This window comes from Enoplosus armatus, chromosome 6, assembly GCF_043641665.1.
Source record: "Enoplosus armatus isolate fEnoArm2 chromosome 6, fEnoArm2.hap1, whole genome shotgun sequence".
In the NCBI taxonomy this organism is placed as follows: domain Eukaryota; kingdom Metazoa; phylum Chordata; class Actinopteri; order Centrarchiformes; family Enoplosidae; genus Enoplosus; species Enoplosus armatus.
In genome coordinates, this window is record NC_092185.1 from 25,076,082 (window position 1) to 25,092,225 (window position 16,144).

Genomic DNA, 16,144 nt, shown 5'->3' on the forward strand with positions numbered 1-16,144 from the left:
GTCGTATGAAACAAAGTTTTGTTGTTGCAACAAAACCACGGGTGTCGCCAAGTCACAACTGAAATCTTAAGGATTAAAACTTTCTTTTATAACTTTTTTAAAAATCTATTTAGCCTCAGGTATTTCACCCTCACAAACTGTAGGAAATATACCAGTGGTTCTTTTTGTGAAGTCCCTCTTCAGTTCATACAGTGAGGGAACAAAACATCCCACCCGTTGACCCAGAAACTTGGATCCAAAGATTCTTAATGCCTTTGTCAGTGTAACATATGAAGGAACGCCTGATACTTCGCCAAAAACAAACTAAAACCTAAACTTGTGGTATACTCGGACGGAAGATGGCTTTCTATAAGAGAGTTATTATCAGCAGATTGACCAACATCCGCTAAAATGTTAATTTATGTTGAAGACAACAGTTTGACTTTGTTGTTATGACACAAAAGCTGAGCTAAAATTCCTACTCCTAGATAAATATATCTGTTTTGTGTTGGCCAGTGGAGCCAGTAGACGCACAGCAGGTTCCATCCCAGTCCGTGACCTGAATATGAAACAATGGAAACCTCAGAACTGGTCCCCGTCCCACAGTTTATGTACCCATGCAGCAGATCTGGGCTCCCTGCCGTCATCTGTCCTGGTCTTGCTGAACCACCTCCCCAGTCAGAGTGATGGTGTGCAGGTCGGAGTACAGCGGCTGCTGCTGCTGGCTGCTGCCTCTGTGGCCTTCGGCCTGAGTCAGCGGGTGGACCATCGACATGTGGACGTTCAGGTTGTGGGCCTTCTCGAAACGTTTCCCGCACATCAGGCACGCGAACTCCAGGTCGGCCTCCGCCTTGTGTTTGGTCATGTGGTATTTCAGTGACGCTCGCTGGCGACACTGGAAGCCACACACCTCACATCTAAGAAGGAAAAAAAACAAAACAACTCAAGAGCATTTATATAGCATGTCTCCTGTCTTTGCTTCTGATTTTCAAACTGGAAAACAACATTTTTATTCCAAATTATCCAGCAAAAAATGCTGAAATGACAGCATCAGTACTTACTGCAGTGGCTTGGCCCCTGAATGTCTCATCTGGTGAACTGACAGGTGTTTCCTCTGTTTGAAGGTTTGGCCGCACTGGTCACAAATGTAATTCCTCTCCTCTGGAAACACACAGATGGCAAACTTAAGCCAAAATGCACATTAACGCCTAAAATGAATGCCCTTTTGATTTGACTGGTAGTGCAGTCCGTTTAATGTGGACAAAGACAAATTTAAGACAAAGTTTAGGCTCCGATGATTTAAACTGATATTGGCTTTATATTAAAAATTGTGGCTAGGAACCGCACATATAGAACACTGTCTGAAAACAAACTTAAGTCTTTCTGTTGACCTCACCCGTGTGGATGAGCTTAACGTGTCGCTGCAGGTAGCGGTCGATCATGAAAACCTTGTTGCAGCCAGGATGAGGGCAGGGTCGCTCTCGCATCTCCTCATGATGCTCCTTGATGTGCTTCTAAAGACCCAATAAGAAAAAACAGTCATTTAAACAGCCAAAGGCAGAGCGCACTGAAGCTTCACGCAGGTGTCAAATACGGACTGTCGTGTGTCATCCAATACATTTCACTTGCAACACAGTTACAAGATGGCTTCCGCTGATGTGGAACATTCTGAATCCACTGTCAGTATTACAGGAACTGGACGGTAGATCACGTTATGTACAAATGTTAAGTGTTGGCTTCTAAATCATGTCATGCCAAGCCGTGTATTATGTTGAACTAGAAGCCATATGAACTGGATGTTGGAACCAGCTACCTAGCCTAGCAGCCTACCGCTACGTCACACGTTTGGTTGCTCTGATTGGTTGTAGCGTCCAGAGGCATTTTGGTCTGTATCACATTTATCACTTAAAAAAAAAAAAAACAGTGAAAAGGTGTCAGAGTCTGTGAATTCTGACCTTCAAACCGTCGGGGGCTCTGTACACAGCCGTACAGCCCTGATACGGACACTTGTAAATGTTGGGCAGCTCCTCTCTGAAAATAAAAAACACCATAGAAGTTTGTTAATGCACACGTAAGCTAAACGTAGTTCTACTGAGATAAACTACACATTTAAATATTACATTCAACTTGTGCTGAATGGAGGTTGTGTATTAAAGGAAATGTAGGACTCAAGCTGGGTCAGATATGCCATGAATACCCCTTAGGTTTCAACTTGTTCTTCCAGCCGGGTTTGGGTCCAGGTTTCTTTTTGATTTTGGGCTCCTCCAGGGCCTTCGGGCTTCGCCTTCTTTTGTTGGGGGCGGTCACCCTGCGAGCCCTGGCAAGGGGAGAGAAAGGTGCACTGAAGACAGTATCATTTTCAGTCCATCTCTGCTTTTTTTTTTGAAGGAAAAACAGCCTTTGCTGAAGAACATCTGTACCCACCTCTTGTCTGAGTACGGCTCAAACAACTCATCGTCTGATAACCCTCCTTTTCGACTCTCCTCAAAGTCGTCCTCGGAGATGGCCCTGAACACACACACACACAGTTACAGTTCTTGTGGATGTTGTGGCCTTTTATCAATCTCAATCGAATCACTTGAAAGTCAGAGCAACGGCCCCAAAAAAAACCACAGGTTTCCTCCAACAAATTGGGGGACAGTTTGACTAACCTGTCAGACAGATCGCTGTCAGCGGCCCTGTCCTCCAGCTGGGCCGGAGCAGGAGACAGCGCCCCCTCGTGACCTGTGAAGTCTAGTGGAGGAGAGACCGCCGCCACGTGAGTCAAGGATACATACTGACACGCCACAAGCCAGACGAACATTCAGGACCCATGGTGATGACTTCTTAACATCTGCGGTACAGTTCACAGGCTGTGTAGCTTAATTACTGAACTTAACAAGGTTCTCCAGCCATAGCCGACATTAGAGTAACCGCCGAGTAACAAACAGGAAATGAGAGACTTATTTAACACAAACACAAACTATCTCCTTAACACCAATGTGCATGTGTATCCTAGTGCGTGAATTCTCTTTGTGATATTTGGCGAATAACACATTTCCTATGATATCCTGATGGCTTACAAATGAGATGATCACCTTCTGGACATGTGACATGTGAATACCAGTGACCAACACAAAGAAGCCACTGTCATTGTAGGGTCAGCTTATAAGGATCTTATCAAGGAAAAGTTATTATGGAGTAATCTAAAAACATCAAACAAAACATCACAGGGACTTGAGAAAAGACTTCGTTGTGTGCCCTTAAAACATCCATCCATCCATTATCTATAATCGGTCATCCTTAGAGGGTCGCTAGGGTCTGGAGCTGACCCCAGCTGACATTGGGGCGAGAGGCGGGGTACACCCTGGAGAGGCCGCCAGTCAATCACAGGGCTGACACATAGAGACAGACAACCATTCACGCTCACAGTCACACCTTTGGGCAAATTAGGCCGCCAATTAACCTATATGTCTTTGGACTGTGGGAGGAAGCCGCAGGATATGCACAGGAACAGGGAGAACATGCACTGCTACACGTATACACAGCTGATGCTGCCTCAGACAAGAGCTATAAAACAGTCTCACCTTCAGTGTTGCTGGTCCAGTCAGCCAGCGCTGAGCTCTGAATCTGTGCTGTGACTGCAAGTGGACTGTGTTGAGCCAAAGTGCTTATACTTCCCACTGGAGTCCTTCCATTCTGGCTGGGCTGCTGCTCTTCTTCATCTTCCTCCTCCTCCTCCTGTTCCTGTTCCTGTTCCTGTTCCTCCACCTCCGACATCACTCCATCACCATTGCTGCTCCCAAATGCTCCACTGTTAAAATTCATCGTGAACCCTGGGTTTGTAGCAGTGGTGCACTGAGTGTCCATGATGTATCTGTGACCATCAATGCATCCCCAAACGGCCTTCACGGAGCCCCAGCACTGGCCCTCCAGCACCTCCTTCAGGTCGGGGCAGGAGCGGCAGGCCTCCCCATGGTGGTGAGCCCAAGACACCAGGCTGTGGAGGCACTTAGGGTCTGAGGTAAAAGACGGTGGTGCTGGGAAAAAAAACAGCATAATGTCTCAACAGAGTAATGCAATGAGTTAACTTGTGTTTTATGTAATTTCTGTAAGCGAACGAAAAGAAGAAATGTTCTTTACTTGCTGAACCATAGTTTACTGAGGACTCTGGACACTTTGCATTCTTCCTGAAAAAGAAACAAACAGTTGCTGATATTTGTAGGTTTTCTGCCTGAACAATCTAAAGTGCTACAATAAATACACACTTTTAAAAGTAACACTAGGGTAGGTTCTTTTCTTAGGACTCACCGGCTTTTGAGATTCACTGTCCCGAGTGGCGGGAGGTTGACTCTCTGTAGAAACCTGATCAGGATGCTGTGGCACTTGTAGAACTTGGCGTGGCATTTCTTGCAGATAAACTCCGATAACCGGGGGTCGCGGTCCAGCTGAACCCCGACCAGTCGCTGGAAATCTGTGTGGAATAAAAGGGGTGACTGGGCCGCGGCGTCCGACTCATCGTCAACAACATCAACGGAATCCTGAGGCCGCTTGTTGAAGGCGTGCCGCAGGCTGCGTGGAGAGAACTTTCCATGGCAGAGCCGACAGACTGCAGTTGACAGTCTACCTGCTGGGAGAAATAACAGATCAGTGTTTTTCTAAACTGTCAGTCATAACCCAAAGTCTGCAAATGGACACAATTTCTGATGGGTCTCCAAAGGAAAATGAGTCAAGTAGGGGACCTTGAGTTCAAATAGGTTATCTTTACTTAAATGAAAAGGAACGTCATACCAAACTCATTAAAAAATCTGCTTTGTTTATGTCAAATGTGTGCATACAGAACATGGCTTAAGACCTTTAGCATACCTCTGATCCAATAAGCCACCTGGCACCACCTACCACCTACAGAATTTTGATGGCAGCAGAACATTACAAGGTGGCTCTGAAGACATCAAGAAGAAGCCAATGATAAAGAAAATGTTCCAAACATTTGCTGATAAGCAAAGCAACTACAAACAGCCAGTTTTTTAAATGGGGTTTGGTGTGACTTTTTATCTTTACAGGCAAGAGACAACACAGTAGGGCTGGTACTGAGCCACTCACCTGACGATCTGGACCTGCTCTCTGGAAGTTTTTGCGTGTCATCAGCTGCTGTCCCACTGAAGTCCAAGTTAGCAGTCTTGTCCTTTTCAGTGTTGCCATGGTAGAAACTGTCTGTGGTCACAGGGACAGTCTTCCGAGGTCTCCCTCTGTTTCCCGGCTGCCTCTTCTCCTCAGCGACGCTCACTGTCGTCGGTGTCCTGCTGGTCTGTCGCGAAGTCTCCGATGACCTTGGACGCCTGCTTTTCTTCTTCATAGTTTTTCCTCCACGCTTCGACTCTCAGCAGCTGATCTCAACGATGGAGCCCTGCTGCCTGTGCCATTGTAAAGGTTTGCAACATAAGCCAAGGTCCAATGAGCTTTATCTATTTTTATAAAACAAACAACTATTGAAACAATTTATTATCTCAAAATGACTGTCTCATCAATGTGTCATCAGTTATACTGTTCAGCTCCTATTTTCCAAACCTTCTGTGCACCAATATGTTTTTGCCATTTTAAATATTTATACATTGCTACCAAGATAACTTCATGAAGCAATTACAAGTTGCATTTATTCATATGAAATGAATTATAAAATATTATTCATATAAAACACATTTTGGTCTGCCTCTACTCAATTTCCTTTTCTGAACCACTAAGCTATTTGCAACATGTCGTACAATTGTATAAAAAACATAAAGTGGTTGGAGTTTAATAAATATTGTACACATAAATATATTATGTATTGCAGTCACGCCTCGTTTCCATGTCCACGTATTTCCGGTAAAAACTAACACACAACAACGCCTGGGATAATCTAACTTTTACGTTACGACACATCTCTGTTCACTAGCTAGCTCAGTGTTCATTTCAACAAGCTGGTTAGCTAGTTAGCCTGAGCAGCCTGCCGCGTTCGCTAGGCAGTGTGTCAAAATGTTGGCGTTAACGTTACAACCAATGCAGTCCTGTGGCGGCATAGCCTACCGTCAGAGTATACAAATCCTAGCACTTGAAGTACATGTTGTTTTTAATATAAAAGGTGGTCTCCATGAACCAGGAAAACAGCTCTGTGGTTTCAACGCTGCTCCCAGTTGTAAACATTAGAACCCGGAAGTGCTACTGCGCTAACATCCAGGAAAAAATATAATACAGCGACCCCTGCCGTCCATGGAAAAAAAATATTTTACCAAATATCTTTGATGCAACTACCACAATAAGTTATATACGAAATAAGTGTAAGGCTAAAGACATGCATGGAGATAGTGTGTTGTCTTCGTGGCAATATTAGCTACAAAAAAAAAGAAGCTAATAATGACTTAACACTTTTGCTAGGATGTGATATTAACTGGCAAGAATTAGGGCTTTTTCTTTTTAGCTGCTTATTTATTGTTCTGAATACATTAATATTATTAATAAAAGTAAAAAATAGCTGAAGCATTAATTAAATGTAAGCCTAAATGAATGCATGAAAATAGCACGTTGTCTTCATGGTAATATTAGCCACAGTAATGACTCAACATGGGGAGTGTTTGGTTTTGATATATATATATATATATATATATATATATATATATATATATATATATATATATATATGCCCTAGTGAACACTATACATTTTATAGCAGGAAAAACACAGGTGCAGATGACACATGTTTGACATATATGCCCTTATAAAGCTAACAGTTGCCTATTTACACATTCAGAAGACACGAGCATTCACTTGGAGTTGCGTTTGTGTCCACCTGACGAGTGTAAGACCAATATTCCATTATTCTTATTTTGGTTTTCTCCACTTTCTGAGCTATATCTCTGTCTCCAAATGCTCCACTATGTTCACCATCTAGCCCACAAATTCTGCCTGTTGGCTGTTTGTTGCCGGGCGGGCAGCTTACAGTCGGTATATCAGAGCTATTTTCCATTGAAAACAGCTGTCTGCTCCTTGAAAAGTGGTGAGACTGAACTAAAACAGTAGTTGTGAGCCATAAGACCGAAACAGTGAGCGGAACGACGCTAAAATGCTACATAGGGAAATGACAGGTGTGCTGACAGTTCTCTGTGGGTTTTGTCACCATGACGAGCGGCATCTTGATCCATTTGTGATCTAAAATTTGGATTAGTGCAACTTTATGTTTAAGTTCATTTTATCATCACAGTCGGATAAGTCAAAAGTTATACCTGCATTATGGGCCCTCTTAAGAAAGAAAAACGAGAGCAGCGCAAGCAAAGTCTCAGACTCCTCTCACGCTCTTCTCTTTACTATAACCAAGACATGAATGAGACGAGAGGGCAAACAATGATGAGACGCCTTAGGAGAAGTAACTCAGACACAAATGATCACAGAATGATTCAAGAATGAGACGCCCCATTTAGTCTCAAGATGATGAGAATGAACAGCAGATATGCAGACTTTTTTTTTTTTATTATTATTCTAACAAATCACAGAGGATATTGCCTCTCGAATGCATCTTTGAATTTAGAACAGCCACGTGTGTGATCTGTGTTTCACCTGGCTGCAAGACGGGCCCATTGACAGACATATGCAAGTCAGTAACAGATGGTGATCATGAGGAAAAGTGATGGGGTTGCAAATGCGTGCACAGAAGTGATCTAAATAGGTCACAGATGCGTTGCTGAACCTGGGTTTGTGTGCACATCTGGAAACAGACGCGATAAGATCTTGTGAACATCGCGCTATCTCCATCACATCAGCTTGCATGAAGGGGGAACTGACTCACGATAAACCAGTGATGTAGTTTACCCTGGAGGTGGATGGTATTTTGTGTTTTTATTTATAATCCCACAGTCATCTGACGTGCGAGACATTTGTACTAATGAAACTCTTCATTTAAGCATCATTTTGAACTTATTTATAGTTAGTCAATTTGCTCTGTGTGTGTGTGTGTGTGTGTGTGTGTGTGTGTATATGTTTGTGTGAATGTGTTTTCTGTACGCACACTGTGTCAGACAGAGAGCTCCTTGACACAACCTGCAACTTTAATACAAAAATATACGAAACTTTTCCACCACAAACAACTGGACCAACTGGAAAGTTAGCTATTCTAAAGTGATGAATGTCACCTGGACAGCCGCTCCTATTAATCTACAGACATACATACCGTATATTATGGTCATTTTGTCCTGTAGGACGGTATCTTACTTACTGCATTTTAAACCATGACTAACCCTCCAAACATAAAAATTAGAGGTTGACTGAATCATCATATATGAAATCACAAAAATACTAAGAGAAAGGTTCTTTAGGTGTTAGACTAAACATAATTTATAATAAACTATTGCTTTAATTTAGTGGTTTTATGTCCTTTTGGATTCTGATTCAAGGAAGAAGACTCTTCTGTTTTCTGTGGTGCAGGGGCTGATTTTAATCTTTACCAAAAAAAAACTGTGGCCTGTCCCTTTTCTGTGACTAGACAACCAGACAACAGCAGTGTTTCGGCGGAAAGCCGAGGAGGTGTGGGGGAATTCTGCCCTGATGTCTCATGGCAGGATTAGTTTTGGATGGAAAAGCTGACGTTATACGCGTTTTCAGTTCCACAAAGGACAGGATTTATATCGGACGTGGCGCTAAGAGTCGATCACTGCAAGGAGAGAAGAAGAACACCATCATCACCTTTGTACCGACAGCATCATGAAGACTCTCTGCTTCACTCTGGGGCTGCTGCTGCTCGCCGCCCGCTGCTGCGACGCCATGCGTGAGTGAATCTCCGTTTGTGTTCCTTTAAAGGTTTCTCACTGACATGTTTTATAGTGACTTTTTTTTCCCATTTTACCTTCCTCACAGCCAAAGCCCTGCAGTTCAACATGGCACCTGGAAACTGCTGCTTCAACTTATACACTCGCAGTTTACCATCAAAGCTTGTGTCTGACATAACCAAGACCCACAGCTCCTGTCGAAAGCAGGCGTTCATGTGAGTTTCATGCTTCACTCTGCTACTAGCTTTGTCTCGTAACTGGTGATGAAGTGATGAACAGAAAGACGGAGGGCCTGTGGCCCCCAGACAGGCTTCATCACGAGGCCACGGCGTCCATGATAATTCATTACACTTCCATTAAAAACACGAACAAAAGGTGGATTAACTGAGTTATCTCTTCTGTATGTTTTGCAGAGTCCGGACCATCAGGGGAAGACAGATCTGCTACAGTCGTACTTTCCAGTGGGCTCAGGATGTCTACAATCAGCTCCACAACACTAAGGGCAGTGGACAGCAGCACTGAAGATGTGTATTATCGTATAATACTGTGATAAATCAATGCCTGGTTTTTGCAGGCTCAGACTTGTTCTTCGTGTTTGAATAAAAATGGAATTGTTGTAATGAGCTATATTGCTGGTCATGCGTATTTTCTGAGTAGAGTGTGTGTTGATTAGCGCCAGACAACACAATCTCACGTTTCCAAGGCCTTTCGTGAATGATCAGATAACAGCAGGTCAATAGTTGACATCAACGAAAAGAAATGCAATCTGGATAACATTGGAGATGAATTTGTTAAATTTTGTTTCCCTACTTGATTAGCTGTCGACACGGCCTTATACATCCCTACCATACTGAACAGACATTCTTTATTCGTGCTGACCATAATCCAATAGATTTGACCTTATGAATGTAATTCCATGAATTATCTTTTTTAAATGTGTTTTGATCTTTGGGTTCATCAGCACAAGCAACCCCTTTCACATCAAACCTGGTCATTTGAGTCAAAGTTCCTCTAAAGTATACTCACTAATGCAACTTGAATCCTTCATCGCCATCATCAGCACAGGCTGCCACTATGCATATGTACAAGATGTATAACTGTACATCGTAATTGTACTGATTAACCACAGAAATACATCAGAGTATGGCAACTACAAGAACTACTAGGATGGTTGAGATGTGACAACTGAAACTCTTGGTCATGTTTTTTTTTAAAAAGCCATTAACCGTTTGTGAGAGAATGGGACAGATCCTTAATGTGCATAACAGCTTTAAAGCTAGCTGAGTAAAACTCCCCAGATAATGTCTTTGATAAATAGTTGCTTGCTAAAGTGAAGAAATGGATGAAAGACGCACAATTACACCACGAGCTGTTTTCTAGTTCCGATCAGTGAGGGTTTCAAAGCAACACGAGTTGCAAACCTATCACAGGACATATCAGTTCATTTGTGAAAGCGCTGTTGATCTCACACAGTCTATTCTCTCGGCATCTGCGTGACCACACCCGATAGCATCAGGACAGGCTGCTCGTCTGTGGTGTGATGTGCAACGTTATCTTCATGTCTCAGCAGCGATATATGGCCCTTCATTTACTGTAGGCAGCGAGGCAACAACACCTAACCTGTTACTGAAAAAGGTGTCATGTTATGAGCTTGTCAATAATATGTCAACTATCATTACATTTTGTGATTACATTATAGTTACTTGGTCCAGGAACCTAGCATGCAGAACATGCGTTTGTCTTTCTATACATGTGGGGACTAGTAATCAGGATAGACTTTGCCTAGCCGTATCTGGCAATGTTGTTTAAATTTGGTATTATCTGCTGCTTAGATATTCACCTCTGAGATGTCTGATGCCAGCCCAGATGAAATTTCATTTTAGGTGTTCCAAGCATCCAAGCAATATAAAGTAACGTGTCTTCCCAGAAAGAAAATGTCCTGAATAATCCACAGACCTTACTGTCAACAGTACAGAGCTTCTTCATACCTAAGGAGCAAGTGCCATAAAAAAAAAAAACTGCCATTAATGTGTTCTGTAGATCATTTCGGATGATTGGAACAAAATTCAATCACCTCGATATTGGGACAGACGCTTCACAAGCGGATATCTCTAAACCTCAGCTGATGGAACTGAAACTATCTGCTAGATGGATGCTAGATACCAGTATGAATAAATGGAACTGGGCTGAACTGGCCCTTTAATGCATTTCTGTTTAAAAAAGAAAATATTGTGTTAGAAATTGAACGGCTTGGGTTCCTATCTGTAGTTGTCTGTTGTATGGGTTGCATATGTATGCAGTTATGGAAAGTCCACTGTATCGGTTATCATGCATTATTATAGCATTATGCTTGAATTCTTATTCAAAAGCTATATTATGAGACGTAAAATACGAGAAAACATTCTCGGTATCTTCATTTGCTGATAAATTATACATTCATACGTCATACAAATGTGGAACACGTATTTTTGATAGTGAGAAGTTCTCTTTGTGCATTCTCTCTGGCAAATGCTTGTATCAGACAGGTGTTCTAGCACTTTTCACATGTCACGTTTCCCAAAGGCAGAAGGTGTTCCTCAGTTAAAGTGAGAATATGTACCTTTTGAAAGACAAGCACATTCTTCCTCCTACAAATTAAAAGCCGCATTCATGAGGAAAAAAACTACACTCTTGCTCAGTCTAACACACGCGGGGGTTTTGCCGCTACAGCCTTGGATTCAGCTAACGTTAGCAGACCTTAGATGAATATGACCGTGTAACTCATATTATTATGACTCTTCTCTACTTCTGCTACTGTTACACTGTCTATACTACGGCTCACATGGCATTTATGGTCTTGGGGGGTCAGCAACTAGCGTACCTCGTTAGCTGGTTAGCTCGAGTTTAAAAGGTTAAAAAGGTTAGCAGGGCTAACGGTCAACAGGCTTGAACGTTTAGCTAGCTCGTCGTACCGGGTGAACGTGGTTATCATACGTGTTAGAAATGGGCACATTCAAAGACAGGGTGAAAAGCCTGCCACCATAGAGAGGTGGGGGAGGCCATTAATCATAACAAGTGGCAAAAAAAATTAAATAAATAAAATGATACCATAAAACGTTCATGGTGTTGGTGCAGCGGCGGAAGCGATTGTGCGTAGAATGAAAAACTTGAGAAGAGAGAAGTGCAAATTGTGTATACTTTCTGACCTCCACATAAATCACAAATACTGCTTGGATTGACGGTGCCACCCCCGCCTCACCCACCCCCACTTGAGAAAGGTGTGGGGGCACTTCGTCTGAGGCACACTGATGCCTTTAGAATGACAAGATGGCTCCGCGGACCTTCGCAATAATAGCTCCCTTAACTCTTGTCTTTTTTCAATGGAATTCTGTTATTTGTAAGTTAGAGGTGAATTCTCAGCGCAAGCAAATAAATGCGTATCCTTATTGTTCTCTGTCCCTGGGTGCATTTTATATCTTTTATCAACAGATCAAAAACATGCAGTGCAGAGCAGGTCGGTGCTTCATTTATAATCTTGCTGTCAAAGTGCTGCGGTATATGACTTCCTGTCACCAAAAATTTGTGGCAACACTCGCCCTTGACAGTTTTCTTAGAATTGCTATGTACACCAACACGAGAAGGTATAAGCAGCGATGAGACGCGCAGTGATCAGAGCAGATCACTTCAGACAGCAAAGACAGAAGAGCATCATCAGCTCCACACCGAAGGCAGCATGAAGACTCTCAGCTTCACAGCGGGACTCCTGCTGCTGCTGCTGCTCACTGTTTACTACTGCACTGCCATCCGTAAGTCTCACCGTCGACTTTCTGGACCAGGATGGAGAGAAATGCCATCATTATTTCATTATTCAATTGTATTACCACATGCAAAGGGTTTACATGAAGGGTCAGTGGTAAATCTCAAATTACATCTGATTGTAAAAAAGTTTTTAACTCTAGCTCGTTTAAAGCCTTTAATGTATCAGGTGATGAAACTATTGGGACCTTTGATTCTGAGCATTAAGCATTACTATAATATTGTGGTTTTTAAAAAACTTTTGGGATTTTTTACATTTATGCACTTAACTGTTCACTTAATTCATATATATATATATATATATATATATATATATATATATATATATATATATATTCTGTTGGCCCAAATGTAGTAAAATGTAGTGTGTAGAATACTAGAATCAGCATATAAAAGTTTTTATATGTAGAATAATGACTCAAAGGTAAAAAAAAAAAAAATATGGAGCATGAGATGACCTGATTAAATAAAGCTTGTATGTGCATTCACTGAATCAAACAAGTTGCACTAATATTGAACAAGTAGGTAAAACTAGGATGCTTAACAACACTATTAACTGTGTTATTAAGCTCCCTAGTTTCTAGTAAAATCTGTATATTGCCATCGCTGTTTCAGCACTACGATGACTTATAAAGGACACTTTGATTAGACTTAGTTCACTGAAATTCCAGAGGTAACTAAAGCTAAGGTCAAAGCAAATAACCCTAATGATAATAATCTAGAGGGTGATTAAATTTAAAAATGAGTCACTTTGCTGATTTGAATTATTTCATTGAGTTCAGTTCAAAAAATCGTGACTATATGAATCTATAGCTAATTTGCTTTTTTAAAGGTAAGTAACTGCATCATCGGTCAAAGATACATCAGTCTGCGTATCAGTGAGTGATCACCTTGCAGCACTGTTTCTGTCTGTCTTCGGTCTTCATTCTTGGATCGAACTGTCAGTTGAATTGTCTGTTAATTGTACCGTACTGTTGGTTCAGTTCAGTACAAACGTAGGACTGTATAAACCCTGTTTTAGCGCAGCCAAACTCCAATTTGCAACAGCATTATTGTATCATGATTGTTGGTGTGACTTGCAGAAAGCTTCTGATTCAGCACTTCAGTTTGAGGATTTAGTGTAAAGATTGATTGAAGAACGCCTCTGTTTAGATTTACATGACGTTGCCAGCATGCAGCAACACATGCTGACTTGCTGTGTATTGAGGTCAGTGAATGTGCGTAGTGCTAAATGATCCTTGATTTTGTTTTTTCAGCTCGTGGAGTGAATGAAGTAACACCTGGACCGTGCTGCTTTAAGTTCTTTACCGGAAGGATACCGCAGCAGAGAATCATCAACATCGTCAAGACTCACAGCAAATGTCATGAAAAGGGATTTGTGTACGTCTGTGCTTTACTTATGTCACTAGAATGATCCGCCACAGAGCAATGACCGCGTGTTTGGTCCTAACTCTGTGTTTGCGCATTTTTCTGCAGGGTCAGTACTGACAGAGGGAATGAGGTCTGCGTCAGCCAGAATCTGAACTGGGCACAGCGGGCTTTCGAGCAACAGCAAGCCGTCAGGGACTAGTGATGATCTTCAGCTTCAATGATCAAACACCTCCAAATACTCCAGCCTCCAGCCTTGCTAAAGCTCTGTCTGATGTAAACAACCTGTGCTTGATAGCATCGTTTTATAATAGTGAAAACATCTTTTACCAAGAGGCTTCGCACTGTGAACTTTCTTGCAGCGATTAACTTGTTTGATGATTGATTAAAAAAAAAAAACTTGTTTTCCTTCATTCTTCATAATAAAATGTGTGCATAATTATGTGTTTTATATACCTTAATCTAGCGGAGAACTGTCACAGATTTGTGACGTACTTAACATCCTACAGTGGGTCCTGGAAGTGTGCTGTTTTTAACTTCTCACATCTTACAAAGAAGGAGAAGACCTGCACACTGTCTGGCGTCAAATGGGACTTTTTAATTCACTGTGATTCAATCCTGCAATTATCTTTCTCATGCCTAAACATTAATGCCAGACATGTCATTATTTAGAAGAGGTCACAAAACACCCAGTCACTCAATTAGGGCCTAGTGGGTGCATAAATTGGTCACAATAAAACAAGGTACGCTACTACTTTACTTCATAATATAATCAACGGTACAAGAGCGTACACAGCGCAATCAAATGTCCATAACTACCCAGTTTACAAACACATTATAGAAACTAACCCCGCCATGTCATTGTCAAAAACTATATAAACCCTGTATCAGTCACAATATCCACAGCAGTCCAGACGTGTCAAAACAGAGCATCGCGCAAACAGTTTTAATGTGCTTGGAGACAGACAGTGACCCTTTCCGATGGCAGGTGCTGCTCTGCCCGTTTTAGTTAGAATGTTGTCTATATAACTAGGTCAAGAAATTCTCTTATCAAGGGTAATCTTGAGAAACAATGTATGTTTCTTCATATATGCGTGTTTTGAACTGAAAAATACCACTTCCACTGCCACTGACCACTGCTCTTACAAAATTCCATCTCCATGTCACAGTAGGTCAAAGCACAGGCGTAAATTATACAATAATGATGGCTGAATTCCATGTAGCTGCTTGTTAATGTCATTAGTGGCTCCTGATTATGAGACCAAAGACCAAAATGATGTACATAACATATTTGGGTGACCCTGAAAAGGGTTTCTCATTTGTTTTTGATACCCCATACAATACAGTAACAGGTTGCCAAATTCTTGGCTAGGCTTTTTTTTCTAGGCTTATTTTACATAAATTGCCATATTTGTGTAACCCGTATTGCAGGAAAAAAGTGTGTGCATTTTAAATCAGAACAAAGCAGGTCATAAGCAGGGGCATAACTTGCTTGTTTCGCTAAAGGACCTTACTTGACATATTAATTGACACACCTCCTATACAACCAAACCGAGTATTCGCCAAACTCTGTGGAATGCACCAACCAATGATCCTGTGCCTATTTGCCTAGAATGGGGCTTCCTGATGGACATACATTGCTCTCTAAAGGATACCAAGGATACAAAGGATATAAAAAAAGTAAACCTGACTTTAACATTACATCAACATACAGTCGTGCAGTTAGGGACAGAGACAGTGACAAAGCAGAGAAGAAAAGCAGAAAATAGAGGAAAGAACAATTTTAGTCATTTTATGTCCACCTCAGCACTGACCACGCGCACCGAAACGGACAATCCACTCTCATGCAATATTTCTGAATGTATAACAAATGGTGTTTTTTTTGTTCTGTGAATTTGTAAATTTGTAAATTAGTTGTTTAGTTTTAGTAGTTTTTTTTAATAACGGTCTTTATCATTTTTATTTATCATATCTTGATTTTTCTTACTTATGTCTCTGCTTTTGCACTCTCCTGTATGCTGCTATAACAATGCAAATGTCCCCGCTGAGGGATTGATAAAGGATTATCTTATTTTATCTTATCTTGTGGAAAGGGTGAGTTGTAGAGTATTTTCTAAAAAACCTTTGAACCACAGAATTTTGTTAACGGCTACTGAGTGCAGCTGATGCATGAAGTGACCCAGAGATAATGCAGTATCTGCTTTTCAAACCTGTTTTTAATTCGTTCA

At 41.6% G+C, this 16,144-nt stretch overlaps 3 protein-coding genes across 3 annotated transcripts; 2 read left to right on the forward strand and 1 right to left on the reverse strand.

Annotated features, from left to right (window-relative positions):
* Positions 1-54: 54 nt before the first annotated feature.
* znf276 (zinc finger protein 276) lies at positions 55-5,314 on the reverse strand. The gene is made up of 11 exons (XM_070907909.1): positions 5,062-5,314; positions 4,270-4,588; positions 4,102-4,148; positions 3,546-3,998; positions 2,631-2,712; positions 2,404-2,487; positions 2,177-2,296; positions 1,935-2,010; positions 1,376-1,493; positions 1,041-1,140; positions 55-896 (listed from the first exon to the last, which is right to left on the reverse strand). Exons 1-11 carry the CDS (start codon positions 5,312-5,314, stop codon positions 623-625), a joined length of 1,926 nt encoding a protein of 641 aa, XP_070764010.1. The 3' UTR covers positions 55-622.
* A 3,341-nt stretch (positions 5,315-8,655) lies between these two features.
* On the forward strand, positions 8,656-9,275 carry LOC139287176 (C-C motif chemokine 4-like). The gene is made up of 3 exons (XM_070908175.1): positions 8,656-8,752; positions 8,842-8,968; positions 9,167-9,275. Exons 1-3 carry the CDS (start codon positions 8,689-8,691, stop codon positions 9,273-9,275), a joined length of 300 nt encoding a protein of 99 aa, XP_070764276.1. The 5' UTR covers positions 8,656-8,688.
* Positions 9,276-12,410: 3,135 nt separating this feature from the next.
* Positions 12,411-14,355, forward strand: LOC139287020 (C-C motif chemokine 3-like). Its single transcript, XM_070907979.1, has 3 exons — positions 12,411-12,538; positions 13,805-13,928; positions 14,025-14,355. The coding sequence occupies exons 1-3, from the start codon at positions 12,466-12,468 to the stop codon at positions 14,116-14,118; spliced, it is 291 nt and encodes a 96-aa protein (XP_070764080.1). The 5' UTR covers positions 12,411-12,465; the 3' UTR covers positions 14,119-14,355.
* Positions 14,356-16,144: the final 1,789 nt, after the last annotated feature.